The following is a 19154-nucleotide window of genomic DNA, read 5'->3' on the forward strand; positions in this document are numbered from 1 at the left end:
GGTGACAAAAGCGGAACTCCGTCTCAAAAAAAAAAAAAAAAAAAAGACACTCATATTTCCTTTTCCATGAACTTTCTGACATATACTTTAACAATTTTAACTTGACTACGGTTTTTCCATATGTTTTTCTGGGAGCTGTTTACATATTAGTGTGATCTCACTTTAAATGACCATTAATCTCCTACTTAAGCAATCCCCTGATTGTGGTAAGCGGGGATTTCTGGGAGCTGTTTACATATTAGTGTGATCTCACTTTAAATACATGACCATTAATCTCAATGAGGCATTTGTGTTGCCCAGCAATGCTACTGTTTTACTGTTTTCCTAAAACATTAGTCAGTTCATTCACCTGTGCTCCTAAGTATTTCATAATTTCTCCTTTCTCTTCAAACTTCTAACAACTTTTCTTCCATATTCACTTTCACCTTATGTTCTATCTCACCACAAAATATATCAATGCTCTTCAGCCAAAGTCCAGGAGAACCATAGCTGTAGTTAGACAACATTGTGTTTATTGACTCATTACAATGAGGGTGAAAAAATACCATGGAGAACCATGAGGACATCTCAGTGAAAGGGTGTTAGAAAGGTCTTACTACAGGATTTGGGTTTGTGTTCAGTGATTTTGCGAGGAGGATTCAAGAAGTGGAGCTTTGTCCCAGATTACATATTGTCAATAAGATGTGGTTATTCTGATTGGGTATCTTAATACATCTTATCTAGAAGGTAGGTGGAATAAAGTGAAGCTAAAGCTGTGATTGAGAAAAAGGCAGCAGTCAGTCATATTAGTCAGCATAGGGACATAGTCATTTCTGTGTTTCGAACGATGTTCACATTTTTGTCTGTGTTTAGACATGATTACCCAGTGGCCTTCTTTTTGTCTTACTCTATCATGATCATACAGCAGCCTTGCTTAATATTGGTGTTCTGTGACGTTTTTTATGTTTAACAGAACACAGTTTATGCAAAGTTTTGCAGAGTGAGGATGGAAACCTGTCTTTTACTGATTATCTTATTAAGTAAATTGTCCTTTAGTATGTCATATATATTTAAGAAATATGCTCATGGCCAGGTGCGGTGGCTCACGCCTGTAATCTCAGCACTTTGGGAGGTTGTGGCGGGTGGATCACTTGAGGCCAGGAGTTTGAGACCAGCCTGGCCAACATGGTGAAAGCCCATCTCTACTAAAAATACAAAAATTAGCCGGGCATGGTGGTGGGCACCTGTAGTCCCAGCTACTCAGGAGGCTGAGGCAGGAGAATTGCTTAAACCTGGGAGGCAGAGGTTACAGTGAGTCAAGATTGTGCCACTGCACTCCAGTCTGGGGGACAGAACGAGACTCTGTCTCAAAAAAACAAAAACAAAACAAAACAAAAAAGAAATACACTCAGTGTCTGACATTTTGTGGAACTGGATTCAACTCTTTTCCATCTCTTCAACTTTACATTATGATTTTTAAATATATGTAAACAGTAAAAGAATAACTGAATAGTAGTATACCCTCCACTTAGGTCCAATAATTAACGTTTTGCTATTTTGTTTTCTCTGTGTATTCATCTTCGTGGAAGCATTTGGAAGCAAGTTGCAGACATGGTGATTCTTCACTCCTAAATACTTTTAATTTTTTTTTTTTACATCCCCATGGATAACAGGGAACTCCTAAATATTTTAGTGTGAGTTTTCTAATATTAAAGACACGCTGCAACATAGCCACAAATTATTAGTATTATTATTATTTATTATTGTTATTTGAGACGGAGTTTCACTCTTGTTGCCCAGGCTGGAGTGCAATGGCCTGATCTCGGCTCCCTGCAACCTCCACTTCCCAGGTTCAAGCGATTCTCCTGCCTCAGCCTCCCAAGTAGCTGAGATTACAGGCGCTCACCATCACGCCCGACTAATTTTTGTATTTTTAGTAGAGACAGGGTTTCACCATGTTGGCCAGGTTGGTCTCAAACTCCTGACCTCAGGTGATCCTCCCACCTCAGCCTCCCAAAGTGCTGGGATTACAGGCTTGAGCCACCACGCCCAGCTGCCAAAAATTATTAATTATCCATAAATGAATATCCACAAATGTATCCATAAATCATTAATTATCCTGTAACATCAACTCTAATAGCCATTTCATATTCACTATTCCTCAATTGTTCTAGAATGTCTTCCCTCCCTCCCTCCCTCCCTCCCTCCCTCCCTTCCTTCCTTCCTTCCTTCCTTCCTTCCTTCCTTCCTTCCTTCCTTCCTTCCCTCTCTCTCTCTTTCTTTCTCTCTCTCTGTCTCTCTTTTCTGGAGATGTGGCCCCCCTGTGTTGCCCAGGCCGGTCTTGAACTCCTGGACACAAGCAACCCTCCCACCTTAGTCTCCCAAAGCGCTGGAATTACATGAGTTAGCCACTGTGCCTGGCTTAGAATGTCTTTTTTATAGCTGTTTGGTTGGGAACTCTGAACCCCAAATATCTGAGACAGGCCTCAGTTAATTTAGAAAATTTATTTTGCGAAGGTTAAGGACACACCTGTTACACAGTCTCAGGAAGTCCCAATGACATGTGTCCAAGGTGGTTGGGGTACAGCTTGCTTTTATGTATTTTGGGCAGACCTAATACATCAATCAATACATGTAAGATTTACATTGTTTCAATCTGGAAGGAGAGACAGCTCCAAGGCGAGAAGGAGGAACTTTCAGGTCATTGGTACATAAAAAATTTTTCTGATTTGCGATTGGTTGAAAGCGTTATTATTGACTGGGAGCTGTGGCTTGCACGTGTAATCCCAGCACTTTGGGAGGCCGAAGGGGGCAGACTGCTTGAGTCCAGGAGTTCGAGACCAGTCTGGGCAACATGGCGAAACCCTGTCTCAACAAACAAACAAACAAACAAACAAACAAACAAACAAGTAGTTAAGCATGGTGGCATACGCCAGTAGTCCCAGCTACTCGAGAGGCTGAGGTGGGAGGATTGGTTGAGTCCGGGAGGTGGAGGTTGCAGTGAGCAGAGATTGCGTCACCGCACTCCGGCTGGTCTAATAGAGCCAGAACCTGTCTCAAAAGAAAAAGAGAAAAAAGAGTTATTATCAGTAGAAAGGAATGTCTGGGTTACGATAAGGGGTTGTGGAGACCAAGGTTTTATCATGCAGATGCAGCCTCCAAGTAGCAGGCGTCCGAGGGAATAGATGATAAATATTTCTTCTCAGACTTAAGGTCTGTGTTGATGTTAATGAGGCATGTCCAATCCCCTCTTTCATCATGGCCTGAACTAGATTTTCACGTTAAATTTGGAATGCTCTTGGCCAAGAGGAGGGGTCCATTTAGATGGCTTGGGCGGGGGGGCCTTGGCATTTTATTTTTGGTTTATAGAACCAAGAATCTGCAATACGTACAGCAGTTAATCAGTAACTTCAATCCTTTATTGGAAGGAACAAGAGTTTCCCGGCCGGGGGGCGGTGGCTGACGCCTGTAATCCCAGCACTTTGGGAGGCCAAGGCCAGCGGATTGCCTGAGGTAGGGAGTTCGAGACCAGCCTGACCCACATGGTGAAACCTTGTCTCTACTAAAAATACAAAAATTATCTGGGCGTGGTGGCAGGCGCCTGTAACCACAGCTACTCGGGAGGCTGAGGCAGGAGAATCGCTTGAACTGGGAGGCGGAGGTTGCAGTTAGCCGAGACGGGGCCTTGGCTCTCCATCCAGCCTGAGGAACGAGAGCGAAACTCCGTCTCAAAAAAAAAAAAAAAAGTTTCCGAGCAATTCACCTTTTCGCACATTGGGGCAGGGTATGCCATTTCCTGGGAGGCACAGTAGTTTGAGGTTGGGAATAGCGAAGTCTCATTGTGACCCCTAGAAAGACAAGCCTTCAGGCTAACCCAGTAACACCCATCGTCAGGAATCCTTCACGGCCGCCGGAGGGCGCAAGGAGCTGCGGCTGGAAGTACTCGGAGGGCCGGCGGAGGAGGCGCGCGGAGCCTGTAACTCGCAGCGCGCGCTGGAGGTGGGCGCGGGGAGGTGCGGTGCGGTGCGCGCGGGGCGGTGCCGCGGCAGCGGAGGGAGCCGCGATGGAGGGCGCTCCGACTGTCCGTCAGGTAAGCGGGCCTCGCTGGGGCAGGTTCCCATCTGTGGCTTTAGCCGACTTTTTCTCACGGTGATTGCTTGAACCTTCTCAGATTACAGTTGATCCCTCCCTTCCCTTTTCTTCGTGCTCTTTGGAGTAATATGGAAAGTTGTTACCGAGGAAACGGTTTCCTGTGCCTCTGCGAGCCCTTTCCCTACGGGCGGTGGTGGGGACATTTGCTTCCCTGTGGGCGTTGAGGGCTTGAATTTGGTCCCGAAATGTCCTGGTGCGGATGTCTCAGCCCCAGGCCCCCTTGGGTCAGGCCCCATGGTCGTGATTCTGACCCACTGTCAACGTTTTTTCCAGCCTTGCCCCCTTCCTTTCATTCTCAGCCCTGTTGCAAAGGTCCGGATAGTTTAAATCACTGTGCTGTCAGCCAAGTTTTTGATTTCAACTAGTCTAGTTTTATTTGTTTACTACCTTATTTGACAAAACGGAAAGCGTGCTTATTAATATTCAGGATGAAACCTCGCTTTTGTTGGACGGGCGCCTGCGTTTCTGAACACCGTCCTCCTTCTACATTGGTTTGTGTGTATGTATTTTACTTTTAGAGAACTGCGGTCAGTGCTATATCTTCTGAAGAGCGTTATAGTTTACAGATTAGTGGAGGTACACAAATAATTGTTGAATGAACAAATGAATGAGTGTTATTTCACTTGATTTGAAAAACATTACTATGAAATAGTCAAGCTGGATATTCATGAACCCAATCAGTCACTGATTCAGTTATGTCCCTGGCACTGGGTGTTCGGGATTAGATGGTGATTAACACAGACATGATCCCTGCTCTCAATAAGCTTATTGTCTAGACTAGAGATAAAATTATTTCCTCTATTGTAGAGTTAAGGAACAGATGTACAGAGATTGACTTTGCTAAGGACCACACAGCTAATAAGTCAGAGACAGAAATCTGCTGTAGCCACCCCAGAAAGCCAGAATGGACCCCCATCCCAAATTTGATTCAGGTGTAGAAACTGATGATGCCACACACACACCATGAGGTTGGAGTAGAAACTGATGATGCCACACACACACCATGAGGTTGGAGTGCAGTGGCGCAATTTCGGCTCACTGCAAGCTCTGCCTCCCGGGTTCACGCCATTCTCCTGCCTCAGACTCCCCAGTAGCTGGAACTACAGGCGCCCGCCACCACGCCCGGCTAACTTTTTGTATTTTCAGTAGAGACGGGGTTTCACCGTGTTAGCCAGGATGGTCTTGAACTCCTGACCTCATGATCCGCCCGCCTCGGCCTCCCAAAGTGCTGGGATAACAGGCTTGAGCCACCACCGCGCCCGGCCCTGAAAAAGTCTTTTACTTACATAATTAAGTTCTCCAGGGAGAGCAAGGCAGGCCTCTCAAGCAGCACTAAAATGGCTTAAGAGAGCCTCAGGAAAAAACTGGCTCCAGGTCTTTTTTTCACCCTTGATGTTTGATGACTGACATGCACCATTTGAATTTGAATTTGAATTTAAGTCAGCCATTGTGGCCCAGTGCAGTGGCTCATGCCTGTAATTCTAGCACTTTGGGAGGCCAAGGCAGAAAGAAGTATCGCTTGAGGACAGGAATTTGAGACCAGCCTGGGCAACAAAGCAAGACCCTGTATCTACCAAAATAAAAAAAAAAAAGAAAGAAAAATTAACTGGGCATGGTCGTGTGGCGCCTGTAGTCCTAGCTATTTGGGAGGCTGAGATAGGAAGATCACTTGAGCACAGGAGGTTGAGACTGCAGTGACCCCTGTTTGTGCCATTGCACTCCAGCCTGGGTGACAGAGACCAAATTATTTTCAGAAATTTAACCAAGGTGGTAGGCCTTACACTATGTGTGGCACAATAGCCCATCCTCCTTTTGTGAGCTCCTTTGTGAGTATGTCAAAAGACTGTCCTCAGGGGAGGATGTCATCAATGGAATGTTATACTTGTGCTCCTGGAGAAAATTTGATGCAGTTAAGATCTTTCCTGTAAAGGCTGTGTATGATGGCAAGACTGCATACTCTATGGTTAGCCTGGTAAAGAGATATTATGTCTCTCTGGAGGTGAAGACCAACTATGGCTGAGGAGGTGTTGAAAGAGACACTGAACAGAACATATTAGCCAAATCTATCACAGCAAAATATTTACTAGTTGTGGACTGGATAGTCAGTAATTTCAACAATGTTGAGTATAGGGGCCTTCCTGGGTAAAATGACATCATCGAGGATGCAGTAATGAACCATGAGGTACCATTCATTCTTACCATATTTAACAGGCCAAATTGGGCTGTTAAATGGAGAAGCATTAGGGATAATTACTTTCACAAAGTACTTCTTTCTTTCTTTCTTTTTTTTCTTTTTTTTTTTTTTTTGTGAGACAGAGTCTTGCTCTGTCGCCTAGGCTGGAGTGCAGTGGCACAATCTTGGCTCACCGCAACCTCCACCTCCCGGGTTCAAGCAATTCTCCTGCCTCAGCCTCCCAAGTAGCTGGGATTACAGGCACGTACCACCACGCCCAGCTAATTTTTGTATTTTTTTTTAGTTGAGATGGGGTTTTACCATGTTGGTCAGGCTGGTCTTGAACTCCTGACCTCGTGATCCACCTGGCTTTCCCTCCCAAAGTGCTGAGATTACAGCATGGTGTGAGCCACTGTGCCTGGCTGAAGTAGGTCTTACATAACAAGTTTCAGTCCTTGAAGGCCCTGTTTTGTTTTATATTGGGTTGTATAATTTTAACTGGGCATTGAGAGTGGTGGTCCATAGGGTCTCACAGTTTTGTTTATTTTGAGACAGAGTCTTGCTCTGTCACCTGGGCTGAAGTACAATGGTGCAATCACAACTTACTGTGATCTCCAACTCTTGGACTCTGGCAGTCCTCCCACCTCAGCCTCCCAAGTAGCTAGGACTACATGTGTGTACCACTATGCCAGGCTAATCTTTAAATTTTTGTAGAGAGGGGGCCTTGCTATATTGCCCAGCTTGTTCTCCATGCTCTTGGCCTGAAGTGAGCCTCCTGCCTCAGTCTCCCAAAATGTTGGGATTATACGTGTGAGCCAACATACCCAGCCTGTTGTCCCACTTCTTTGAAAGCCAATTTGTAAGCTCTAAAGACTTGATTTAAATTTAGTTTATTACTAATTGTGTCAGAGTGTCCGTGGCCACAATAGGATATTTTAGGGCAATGTATACCACCATCGTGGAGTATTTAGGCAAAGGTATAGTTCTGATGGTTAAAGTGAGGCATACCTATTTGTTGTCTATTTTATGTTGAATAACTCCTAAGATTGTAGGGGATACCTTGTTTAAATTTAGGAGAACTCTAGTTATAACTGTAATTTGAGACCCAATATTGATTAAAGCCATGAAGATTTGCCAATTGCTGCATTTTAGCCGATGTTGAAGTTAACTTAGAACCTATGTTGTAGAGGCACAAAAGCCAGTCTTTTATCTTTTATCATATAAATTATTTTAAATTCTGTATGTTTTATTAGATCAGTTTATGGACTTCAGTTTCAGTTTTTTTGGTTTGTTTTTGTTTTGCTGTTGTATGTTTCCTCCCCTTCTATCCAGGTTTGTTGGTTTCTCCCTCTCTTTTTGGAGGTTACTGGATATACTTCAGGTGGAGGAGGTCTTCTCTACCCTCTCATGTTTACAAATTTCTTTCTCTAGAGAGCCTCAAATCAGTATCATTGTGGTTAGGGGCTTCCCCCATGGCAATGGTTATTTATAGGGTTTAAGAACCTCAAGTTTGGCCAGGTGCAGTGGCTCATGCCTGTAATCCTAGCACTTTGGGAGGCTTAGGCGGGCCGATCACGTGAGGTCGGGAGTTTGTGACCAGCCTGGCCAACATGGTGTAACCCCATCTCTACCAAAAATACAAAAATTAGCCGGGTGAGGTGGTGCACGCTTGTAATCCCAGCTACTCGGGAGACTGAGGCAGGAAAATCGCTTGAACCCAGGAGGTAGAGGTTGCAGTGAGCCGAGATCACGCCACTGCACTCGAGCCTGGGCGACAGAGTGAGACTCTGTCTCAAAAAAAAAAAAAACAAAAAGAACCTCAAGCTTAAGTGGAGCAGCAGCAGCAGAGATATTTAAGGATCCTGGTCCACCATAAGCTGTTTTTTTTTTGCTCTTGTCGTTTGTTTGTTTGAGACAGGGTTTTGCTTTGCCGGCCAGCCTGGAGTGCTGTAGCTTGATCATGGCTTACTACAGTCTTGACCTCCCAGGCTCAGGCAATCCTCCCACCTTAGCCTACTGAACAACTGGGACCATAGGCACATGCCACCATGCCAGGCAAATTTTTTGATATTTTTTGTAGAGACGGGGTCTCACTATGTTGCCCAGGCTGGTCTCAAACTCCTGGGCTCAAGAGGTCCTCCTGCCTCAGCCTCCCAAAGTGCTGGGATTATAGGCATGAGTCACTGTGCCTGGCCCATATGCTTTTATAATGGCTACTCCTCCTTACTCCCCTATTCCATATTCGCTTTTTTCTTTTTTGAACTCCCTGATGAGTGATCTTACTTGAGCAATTACCCGATGGGCCCATATTTTTTTGAGACAGAGTCTGGCTCTGTCACCCAGGCTGGCATGCAGTGGTGTGATCTCGGCTCACTGCAACCTCCTCCTCCTGGGTTCAAGCAATTCTTCTGCCTCAGCTTCCGAGTAGCTGGGACTACAGGCCACCATGCGTGGCTAATTTTTTGTATTTTTAGCAGAGACAGGGTTTCATTATATTGGCCAGGCTGGTCTTGAACTCCTGGCGTCAAGTGATCCCAAAGTGTTGGGATTACAGGTGTGAGCCACCTCGCACAGCTGGCACATCTTGTTCGTTTGTTTAAACTCCATTGTTTGTATAAATCAGAGCTTATTTACTAATTTCTCTATTGATGGACGGTGAGGTTATTTCCGCTTTCATAGTATTAACAAACATTCTTGACTCTGTGTATATTAAATTGCTGCATTGAAGTATATGTCTATCTTCTTTCCTACTGGGCATTGCAAATTGTTCTCCAAAATAGTTGTACAAACGGACACTCCCATTAAATTGTATTTTTATTATTTATTGTTCCTCTAGCAGACTGTGCACTTCTGGAGATGGAGGACTTTGTTTTATTCATCTTTGCATCCCTAGTGCCAACCAAACTACCTAGCAAATAATAGTAGTTGGAAATCTTTGTTGCATGTATAAATGTATGAACTTGGCTGGGTGAGGTGGCTCATGCCTATAATCCCAGTATTTCTGGAGGCTGAGGTAGGAGGATTGCTTTGGCCCAGGAGTTGAAGGCTGCAGTGAGCTATGATTGGGCCATTACACTCCAGTCTGGGTGAAAGAGTGAGACCCTGTCTCTAAAGAAAATAAAATAAGAATTAAAAAAATAAAAATAAATATATAACTAGATGAACTATTGAAGCAAAAATGTATTTATTACTGTCTTCTAAACATTTAAATATCGCCCTTTTAAAATTAATGTATATGTTGTGAACATTAACTTTTTTCTTTTTAAAATGGCCATTTCTCAATAAATAATTTACTTAGTTTGATATTTGTTTCCAGGTGATGAATGAAGGGGATTCAAGCCTTGCCACCAAGTTACAGGAAGATGTAGAGGAAAATCCTAGTCCAACTGTGGAAGAGAATAATGTGGTAGTTAAAAAACAGGGGCCAAATTTACATAATTGGAGTGGTGACTGGAGCTTTTGGGTAATTTCTTTTTTTACGTCTTTATTTTAATCTTGAATACAAATTTTCTTTAAATCTGCAAGGAGTCATATAGTATTTGTAAAATTTCCTTCTTAGCTTGTAGATTTTAGATGTTTCAATTTTAGTCCAGAGTCCCAAAGACATTTCTGATTATTCTCTCCTTTGACCACTAGAATGCACTGTTGTCTGGTTCGATGGAATGGAATTAATCTGCTTCAGTTTCCTTGTGTGAAAACTACACCACAGAAGTGGATTCCACTTACACTGTAGCTCACTGTATTGTCAAGAGACTAATGTTATACAGAAACCATATTTCTGAATGTTACTGAGAAGCCAGCTATTTTATATAATTTTGATTTAAAAAATTCATTCCTGTACGTAAAGAAAGTTTAGCAGTGTTCAACCTATAGTGTATAATGACTATAAGATGGTTTTAAAGTTAGAAGCTACGTATTCTGTTTCCATTGTGTTCATTCGGTTGTGTAATCTGGATGTGCTTCAGGTTTCCCTACTGTAAAATGAGACTACTGCTTGTTGATTAGGCACATTAAGATCTTAGAGTCTTTTTGGAAGAAAAACACTTCTGTATGTTACAAATGCTAACATTTATTATATTAAAGGACTCATTCTAAATCTAGCAATTCCTGTGAGAGTTATGAACCATTTGATAGAATCTGGTGTGATACAACTATAAGTGAAAATTATGTAGGATGGTAAGGCATGTATAGTTCCAATTAGTTCATTAGAAAGCTGATCTCTTGGCTGGGCACGATAGCTCATGCCTGTAATCCCAGCGTTTTGGGAGGCTGAGGTGGGCAGATTGCTTGAGCCCAGGAGTTTGAGACCAGCCTGGGTAACATGGCAAAACCCAGTCTCTACAGACAAACAAATAAACAAACAAACAAATCATCGAAAATTAGCCAGGTGTGGTGGCACATGCCTACAGGCTACATCCTAGCTACTCAGGAGGCTGAGGTGGGAGGATCACCTGAGCCTGGGAAGTTGAGGCTGCATTGAGCCGTAATCGTGCCACTGCCCTCCAGCCTGGGTAACAGAGAGAGACCCTGTCTCAAAAAAATAAATAAATAAATAAAATAAAAATCTCATCTTTTGAGGATTAGGTATCCTTGGTAGCAGATTTTCTTGTAATTTTAGAGTAGGCTAAAAAAAGATTCATTAACAGGTTATAAAGATTAGTACAAGTACCATCATTCTGTTCATAATTAGCAGTTCAGTTCATTGGAATCTTAACAGTTATTTAATCTTAATGTGACTAAAAGGTTTTGATTTCCTATTAAGAAACATGACATCATAAGTTTTTTTGAAATATTTTCTAAGGAAAATATTTAATTGCTAAGAAATATACAAAAATAACAATACATCCTAAAAATAATGTCATCTCTATTGACTATATTACTTTTGGTCACATTTAGAAAAGGTTTATGACAATATTGTAGTATTATGACCTTTCTGCACTAATTTTTTTTTTTTTTGAGGCAGAGTTTCGCTCTTGTCACCCAGGCTGGAGTGCAATGGTATGATCTCCAGTCATTGCAACCTCTGCCTCCTGCGTTCAAGTGATTCTCCAGCCTCAGCCTCCCAAGTAGCTGGGATTACAAGCACCTGTCACCACACCCAGCTAATTTTGTATTTTTAGTAGAGATGGGGTTTCATCATGTTGGCCAGGCTGGTCTTGAACTCCCGACTTCAGGTGATCCGCCCGCCTTGGCCTCCCAAAGTGCTGGGATTACAGGCATGAGCCACTGTGCCCGGCCTCTGCACTGATTTTTTTTTATAGCTTATGTTTTAGATTGGGGAACCTTCATAGGCTTAGGGTCTATCTGCAGGGCTAAGTAGTTACTGTGGTTACTATTGACAGACTTAAAGCAAGAAAAATGGTAATGCAAGAAAAGGAAAAAGCAAAGGAATGAGATAATTTAGAAATAGGAGAGAAAAAAAGAGGGATGTGTTCTAGATCCTTGCTACTAAAGGTGTAGTATGGGGGCCAGCAGATTTGGCATCATCTGCTGGCAATGCAGAATCTTGGGCCCAACCTCAGACTTACTGGATCACAATCTTCATTTTTCACAAGATTTTTAGGTGATTTACATTTAAATTACAGTTTGAGAAGCACTGATTTAGAGTGTCAGAGGTTTACTTTGGCTCAGTTTGGGCCCCTAAGCTGATTGCAAACACTTTATTTTAAGGACATTGTATATGAATTCATATAGAATAGACCTAAAGAGAAGTACAGTATCTCATAAGTTTTACAGACTTTTCTACAGGTCAGTTACCCAGACACCAGAACTGTCAACAACTCAGAAGCAAACAAAAACAAAAAAAAAGACCCCATATAGCTAAATCAGAGTTCATGCTGATATATCTGGTAATAGGAGAGATCCTCAAATCTTCATTTGGTGTTTCTTTAATATATTTTTTGCTATATTTTTTATAAGCTTAAATAAACTGAATAGGATATTGAAGGTAGGGAATTTAGTTGATAATAACACATAGAGATACCAGCAAGAAATGATAGCAGAAACTCAAAAAAAGTGAAGAAACCCAGACCTTTGTTTTTTTATTTTTTAATTTTTTTACTGATATCTCTTATTCTCTTTCATCATTCAAGTTTGTTCAAAACATTACAAGAGGCATGAAAGGAAAAATAATTGCATTTTTAAAACTCAGTCTGTCCAAAATATAACATATGAAACCGTGCTATTATATCTTAGGAAATAAAAACATTCAAAGTTAATTTGATATCAAAGTTCAAGATGAAGACTAACCTCAAAGTATGGCATGTGCAATGAAACCTGGACCTTTTAATGTGGAGGCCAAAGGTCTTTGCAGCTAAATTGGCTCCAAATAGTACTGTAGTTGGTAGAAATGGTGTTTTAAAAGTCTGGAAAATAAATAATTCATTTTTTCTCTGCCATTTAAAATCCATCAACATCTACCACGACCCTAGCATGTTGCTATTGTTTTCTTCATTCTCCCCCAAATAAAGTAGGTATTGAAGAAAAACAAATATGATGGGGAGTTCACTGAGGGGTCTAAAATTAACACAAGGAAGACAAGCCAGGCATTGCAGCACATGCCTGTAGTCCCAGCTGCTCAGGAGGCCTGAGAAAGGGGATCACTCGAGTCCAGGAGTTTGAATCCAGCCTAGGCAATATAGTGAGATCCCATCTCTAAAACAAACAAATGAAAATAAAACACAAGGAAGACACGTAGCATAACAGGAATGTATTCATAAGGCACATGACCTGGTATGTAAGCAAATAATTAGGGATGTCAGAGCCATTTCACTGGAATACCCAAGGAATTTGGAGTTGTGCTTTTTCACTTTAGAGAGGTTTCTAGCTAAAGAATGGATAACTTTAAAAAGTATTGGTATTTAAAGAGTTAAGCTACAGGGATCTGGGAAGTTTACTAATGTAGAATAATTCATATGTTCTAGCCTGGCTAAATCAGTTGTTCCACAGTAGTGAATTTAGAGGGCAGCATGATATAATTGAACACATTGGAGACTGCGAACAAAATGTCTGGAATAGAGTCTCTGCTCTGCATCTGGTGATTTCAGGGTGTGGTCATCTTGAGTATGTTGCATAACCTGTCTCACCTCAGTTACCTCACCTATAAAATTAGAGATTGGGTCATGGTATTACAACACTGGTCTGTCTTGAATCAGTAGTAACCTCATGCTGTTTAACAGATTGGCTAATAAGTGCCTTTCTGACAGTAAGACTAATTTAAATAATAAGAATTAACTCTCCATGGCTATTGATAGTGAGCAACGGCTTCAGATTTTCAGATTTTCTATTTCAATTCTATAGTTTAAAGATAGGAATCTTAGTTGTTGTATTTGTTTTATTTTTTTATTTTAAAATATTGGGCCAGACATTGTGGCTCATGCTTATAATACCAACACTTTGGGAGGCCAAGGTGGGAGGATCACTTGAGGCCAGGAGTTTGAGACCAACCTGAGCAACATAGTAAGACCCCCGTCTCAACAAAACAAAATAAAAATTAGCTGGCTGTGGTGGCTTGCACCTGTAGTCCCAGCCACTTGGGAGACTGACATGGAAGGATTGCTTGAGTCCAGGATTTGAGGTTATGGTGCACTGTGATCATGCCACTGCATTCCAGGCTAGGCGACAGAGAGAGACGCTGTCTCGAAAATAAGATAAAATAAAATAAAAATTTAATTCTGTATGTGAGAAATGAGTTTTATTATTACCTTTTAAACCCTAATTAAACAATAAAACTTATGTGAAATGATGAAATGAAATTTAAAATAATGGCAAATATTTATGCTTTTGCCCATTAACTTAGTAAAAAAATATATAGCAAAATGTAAAACAAACAAACAACCAAAAAACTCTTAAAACAAAAGACTTACTTTCTTCTTGGCTAGAGTAATAGTATATTCCATGTGGATTAAGATCCCAGAGGCAAGGCAGACAAAGATCTGCAACATATGCATTTATTTAGTGCAAATTCTTTTAGCGATATAGAGTAAGCAACTATTGGGAGTAGAAAATAGCCTTTGAGATTGTTCGTTGTGTGTGTTCAGAAGATGACATACTTACCTGGGATTTTTTAATAGAAGTAATAGTGCTTTGGATAAGCTAGTTAATATTAAATATTCTTTTGTGCTTTGATAATTCATTAAGATCTTTAAAAATATTTGTCAATTGTATATACTTACTTTTTTTTTTGCTGTAAGTTTATTCAATGGAAAATGCTAATACTCTCCAGTTTTACTGAGGTGGCTGACCACGTCCACGACCAAATCTGCCTTTAAACTGGAATTCGGTTGCTGACCCAGCCCCAGCCTCGACTTTCTTGTTGGCACCAGGGGGCACAAAACTCCGTCTGTAGGTATCTCTGTCAGCTTCCCCTTTTGTGAGTCTTGCAGGTCGCTCACCCTCCAGACCTTTAGGCCAAGGCCTGCCAGTCTCTGGATGGCTGGAGCGTAGGGTGGCAGCACAATCTCCGGGGCAGATGAAGATAATCATGGAGATACTGGATGCCCTCATTGGTAAGGTACCAGTAGAAATGTCTCCAGGCAAACTGTTCCTTCACATAGCCTCAGGACTTGAGAGACTGCATGGCCTTCATGACATGAAGGTTGGGCACATTCTTGTCTGCCAGCTCGGGTGCTTAGGCATGTGGACGTCCTTCTTGGCCACCATGACTCCCTCCTTAAAAAGGAGTTCATAAATGGCAATCCAGTTCTTCTTAGGCATCAACATCTCCACTGCTGTAGGGTCCAGGGCTGAGGCTGGAAAGGATATACTTAGTTTTTTTTTAATTTTTATTTTTTAAATTTTTATTTTTTTTGAGATGGAGTATTGCTCTGTCACCCAGGCAGGAGTGCAGTGGTGTGATCTCGGCTCACTGCAAACTACGCTTCCCGGGTTCACACCATTCTCCTGCCTCAGCCTCCCAAGTAGCTGGGACTACAGGCGCGTGCCACCACGCCCGGCTAATTTTTTGTATTTTTAGTAGAGACAGGGTTTCACCGTGTTAGCCAGGATGGTCTTGATCTCCTGACCTCGTGATCTGCCCGCCTCGGCCTCCCAAAGTGCTGGGATTACAGGCGTGAGCCACTGCGCCTGGCCTATACTTCTTTAATAGCAGATTTAGCTAATCATTGTATTTTTAAACTGGAGGGATTTGTAAAGTTTTCTGAAATGCGTAACTAAAATTAAGTTTGCTCAGGGGTCCTCTGTGTGTTCCTCTTTGAATAATTGTTTATTTGAAAATCTTGAAAACTATGCATAAAGAAGATAGGAGATCTCAAATTCCTCAGGTCTTTGATTTAGGAAGGGAAATAGAAAAAAAGATGGAGTAGGAGAATTTTAAAAAAGATTAGAGTACGAATTGTTTTTTTTAATTTTTTTGTTTTAAAACATTTTAAGAATAAACAGATTTTCAACCATTATCTACATATATGCAAATAATAACTAGTATACTTAGGTTTTAATAGAAAATATTTATATTTGAATTTTTCTAGATAATAGTCAAGTTTTCTTTCATTTTTTTTTTTTTTTTTTTTGAGACAGTCTCACTCTGTTGCCCAGGCTGGAGTGCAGTGCTGTGATCTCAGTTCACTGCAGCCTCCGCCTCCTGGGTGCAAGTGATTCTCCTGCCTCAGCCTCCTGAGTAGCTGGGACTGCAGGTGCACGCCACCAGCTGAGCTAATTTTTGTATTTTTAGTAGAGATGGGGTTTCACCATGTGAGCCAGGCTGGTCTCAAGCTCCTGACCTCAGGTGATCCATCCACCTCAGCCTCCCAAAGTGCTGGGATTGCAGGCCTGAACCACTGTGCCTGGCCAAGTTTTCTTTAACTGTGCAAAAAATCAGAAGCCTTTATTCTGTACTTTATTTATTCATTTATTTATTTGAGGCGCAGTCTCACTCTGTCAGCCAGGCTGGAGTGCAGTGGCATGATCTCGGCTCACTGCAACCTCCGCCTTCTGGGCTCAAGCGATTCTTGTGCCTCAGCCTCCCGGGTAGCTGGGATGAGAGGCGTGTACCACCACTCCCGGCCTATTCTGTACTTTGTCAGTAACTTATCCTACTCACATTATTTACAGGTAAATTTTTCTACTGAGAAGTGGGGAATAAAACTGATTTTTTTTTTTGCCACAAATCTGATTTATACATACATAGTAAGGATTAATTAATGTTGTACTATTAAAAAAAATCCCAAGAGCATTAATTAGTATGTTTGTAACATACTTTGGCAACTGGGGAGAATAGGTTTCCTGCAGTCATGTTGTCCTCCACAACAACATGTCTTGGATTTATTCAAGCTCATAAAGGATATTTCAGATTTTTACTTTGGTGACTGATAAGAAAGAATAAACTCATTTTCTAATTTATGTTGGATTAAAAAAACATTTTATCCAATTTGAAAAATTTTAAGTATAGTTAGATACTGCTCGATAAACCTAGATATCTTTTAACAGTTTTAGGAATAAAAACCAATACCTCTGGCAATACAAGAAGTGGACTATTTAAATGCTCTTCTGCTAAGCGTACCTAGCAATGCTGGATGAAATGTTTCAAACTTTTTTTTAATAATGCATGTCTTGGCTCACAAAACAGCGAGGGAAATATACCTAAGGGGTTAAAAAAAAAAGAAAAAAGACAGAACTGATTACCAGAGTTGTAAGCCCATGAGCTAATGCCGAGGTACCCGTGAGGAATTTGCTCAGCTTTAATGGCTATGCTGTGATAGGAGATAGGAGATAGCACCTTGAACGTGTATGAGCTGGAACTGAAAACTCTTTATAAAGCCTGACTCCCATACCCTCTGTGAAATACAGATGAAAAAAATCCACTACATCCACAGGTTGAAGACAAGGAAACTTGTCTGTCTAAGCGGAGTGGGGGTAGTTTCTCCTGAGAATATGTAACTATAATCCATCTCTAACTGTAGTCCATCTCTCATGAAGTTTTGGGGCTTGGATTTAGTACTCTATAAGTGAGCAGAAAGAGATTCAATAAATAGTGTATTTGACGCTCCAAAACTTCAGATAATAAAACTATTATACCAAATAAAGACTACGAAAGTCATATGATATTGTAAGGACAACAGAAGGAATTAAAAGTAGTATAAATGGATAGGAAATTCTCAAGAACACCAGGCAGATTTGAAAAAATAATCAAATACAACTTCTAGAAATGAAAAATATGGTCACTGAAATAATCGTAATTAAAGAATGCAGTGGGCTTGGGAAATGGCAACTAAAGAGAGATCAGTAAAGTGAAAGATATATAGGTATTAGGAAATTCCTCAAATTATATCACTGAGAGATAAAGAAAGTAAGAAAGAGAGCAGTTTAAGATGTAAAGGAAATAGTAGAGAAGTCCGTTATGAATCTAATAGCAGTTTCAGAAGATGAATACAGAGAATGAGCAAGAGGCAATATTCAAAGAGAATGTGCATGAAAGATTTTCACTCAAGTTGAAGGGCTTCATAATCAGGAATTGCAGTGAGCTGCTCACAGGATAAATTAAGGAGTATGTGAGCAGAGACATTATGATCTTAAAAGTGGCAATGGTAGATATACATGAATTAAGAAAGGAATGGTCTTATTTATTCATTTATTAGAGTGTCTTCTATGCACGAGAATGTTCTAAGTGAACAGGGCAGCCTCTCTACCACCCTGGATCTGACAACAGAATGGGAGCCGGACAGCATATAACTAAACAAACATGCACTATGTCAGGTAGTGATAGAAGCTATGAAGACAACAAAAGAATGTAAAGGTGTAGAGAATAGCATGGGAGGGAGTAGCATTTTTAGTTAGGATGGTCAGGAATAGCTTCTCTGAGGAAGTGCCATTAGAGAGAGGCTTAAATGATGGGGGCGGGTGAGAGAAGGAGAACACCAGTGAAGCCTGGAAGGGAAGGGACAGCGCAGGGTGTTCTATGGAAAGGCTCTGAGGCTGGAATGAGATTGGCTTGCTTGACAAATAGCCTGCTGAAGGGATTGATGTGGTGAGTGAGGGAACAAGAAAGATCAGGGATAATTATTCCTAGGTTTCTGGTCAGTGCAACTGGGTACATGGAAGTGCCATTTAGGGGAAGAAAAGACTGAGGGAGAAGTGGGTTCTGGCATGTGGGGAAATCAAGAGTTTTTTTTTTTTTTGTAACTGAGTTGGCGATGCATGTTTGATATATGGATAGAAAGGTCAGGTGGGCTATTGAATATACTACTCGAATCTTAGGGGAGAGATTGGAGCCAGAAGTAAATTGAGAAGTTTTGAGCAGGCATGATACTTAAAGACAGACTTATGAAGACTGGATCAGATCACTTAGGGAGAAAACATGGATAGAGAAGAGAAGTGGACTCTCCAATGTTCAAAACTTCAGGTGGTGGAGCAGAAAGTGGCAAAAAAGCCTGAGATTTGGTTAGGAGATAGAAGAAAATCTTAGAAAGCGTGGTGTCCTCAAAGGCAAGTGAAGGAAGCCTTTCAAGGACAATGATCTACTGCGTTAGGTTGAGTTAGGTGCAACCTGGAGTTGGGCATTGGATTTGCAATATGGGGGTTGTTAAGGTCATTAAAAGTACAACTTAAGGGCAAAAACCTGACTAAAGTGCCAGCTTTTGGACTGTTGTCCTAATCTTCCTTTGTAAAATTTGACTTATGGTTGTTTAAAGAAGGGCCAAAGGAAAAAAACTCATGTTTCATTAAAAACGTATATACTTCTTTAAAGATCACCATATCAACATGAAAAAAATCTTTTTGGGGAAAAACTTAACTACTAAGAAATTGCTTTACCAATAAATTAACATATTTAATAAATGACATAGAGAATATGGAAATTAACTAGAATGGTGATATGTTACTGGGATATTTAATAAGG

The 19154-nt window shown here is 41.1% G+C and overlaps 1 protein-coding gene across 3 annotated transcripts in view; it reads left to right on the top strand.

Annotated features, from left to right (window-relative positions):
• GRAMD1C (GRAM domain containing 1C) overlaps positions 1 to 19154 on the top strand; it is a 119208-nt gene that overhangs the window by 6776 nt on the left and 93278 nt on the right. The window contains exons 1-2 of one of the 3 annotated variants that reach the window (XM_004036077.5): positions 3921 to 4069; positions 9621 to 9767. In XM_004036077.5, coding sequence (XP_004036125.1) covers positions 4043 to 4069; positions 9621 to 9767 — 174 coding nt within the window. In that variant the 5' untranslated portion in view covers positions 3921 to 4042. Of the gene's footprint in view, positions 1 to 3920; positions 4070 to 6150; positions 6314 to 9620; positions 9768 to 19154 lie in introns of those variants that run through there. The other 2 variants (XM_055381659.2, XM_019023950.2) reach the window with 2 other exon arrangements.

The sequence above is a fragment of the Gorilla gorilla genome, chromosome 2 (genome assembly GCF_029281585.2).
Source record: "Gorilla gorilla gorilla isolate KB3781 chromosome 2, NHGRI_mGorGor1-v2.1_pri, whole genome shotgun sequence".
Lineage (NCBI taxonomy): Eukaryota > Metazoa > Chordata > Mammalia > Primates > Hominidae > Gorilla > Gorilla gorilla.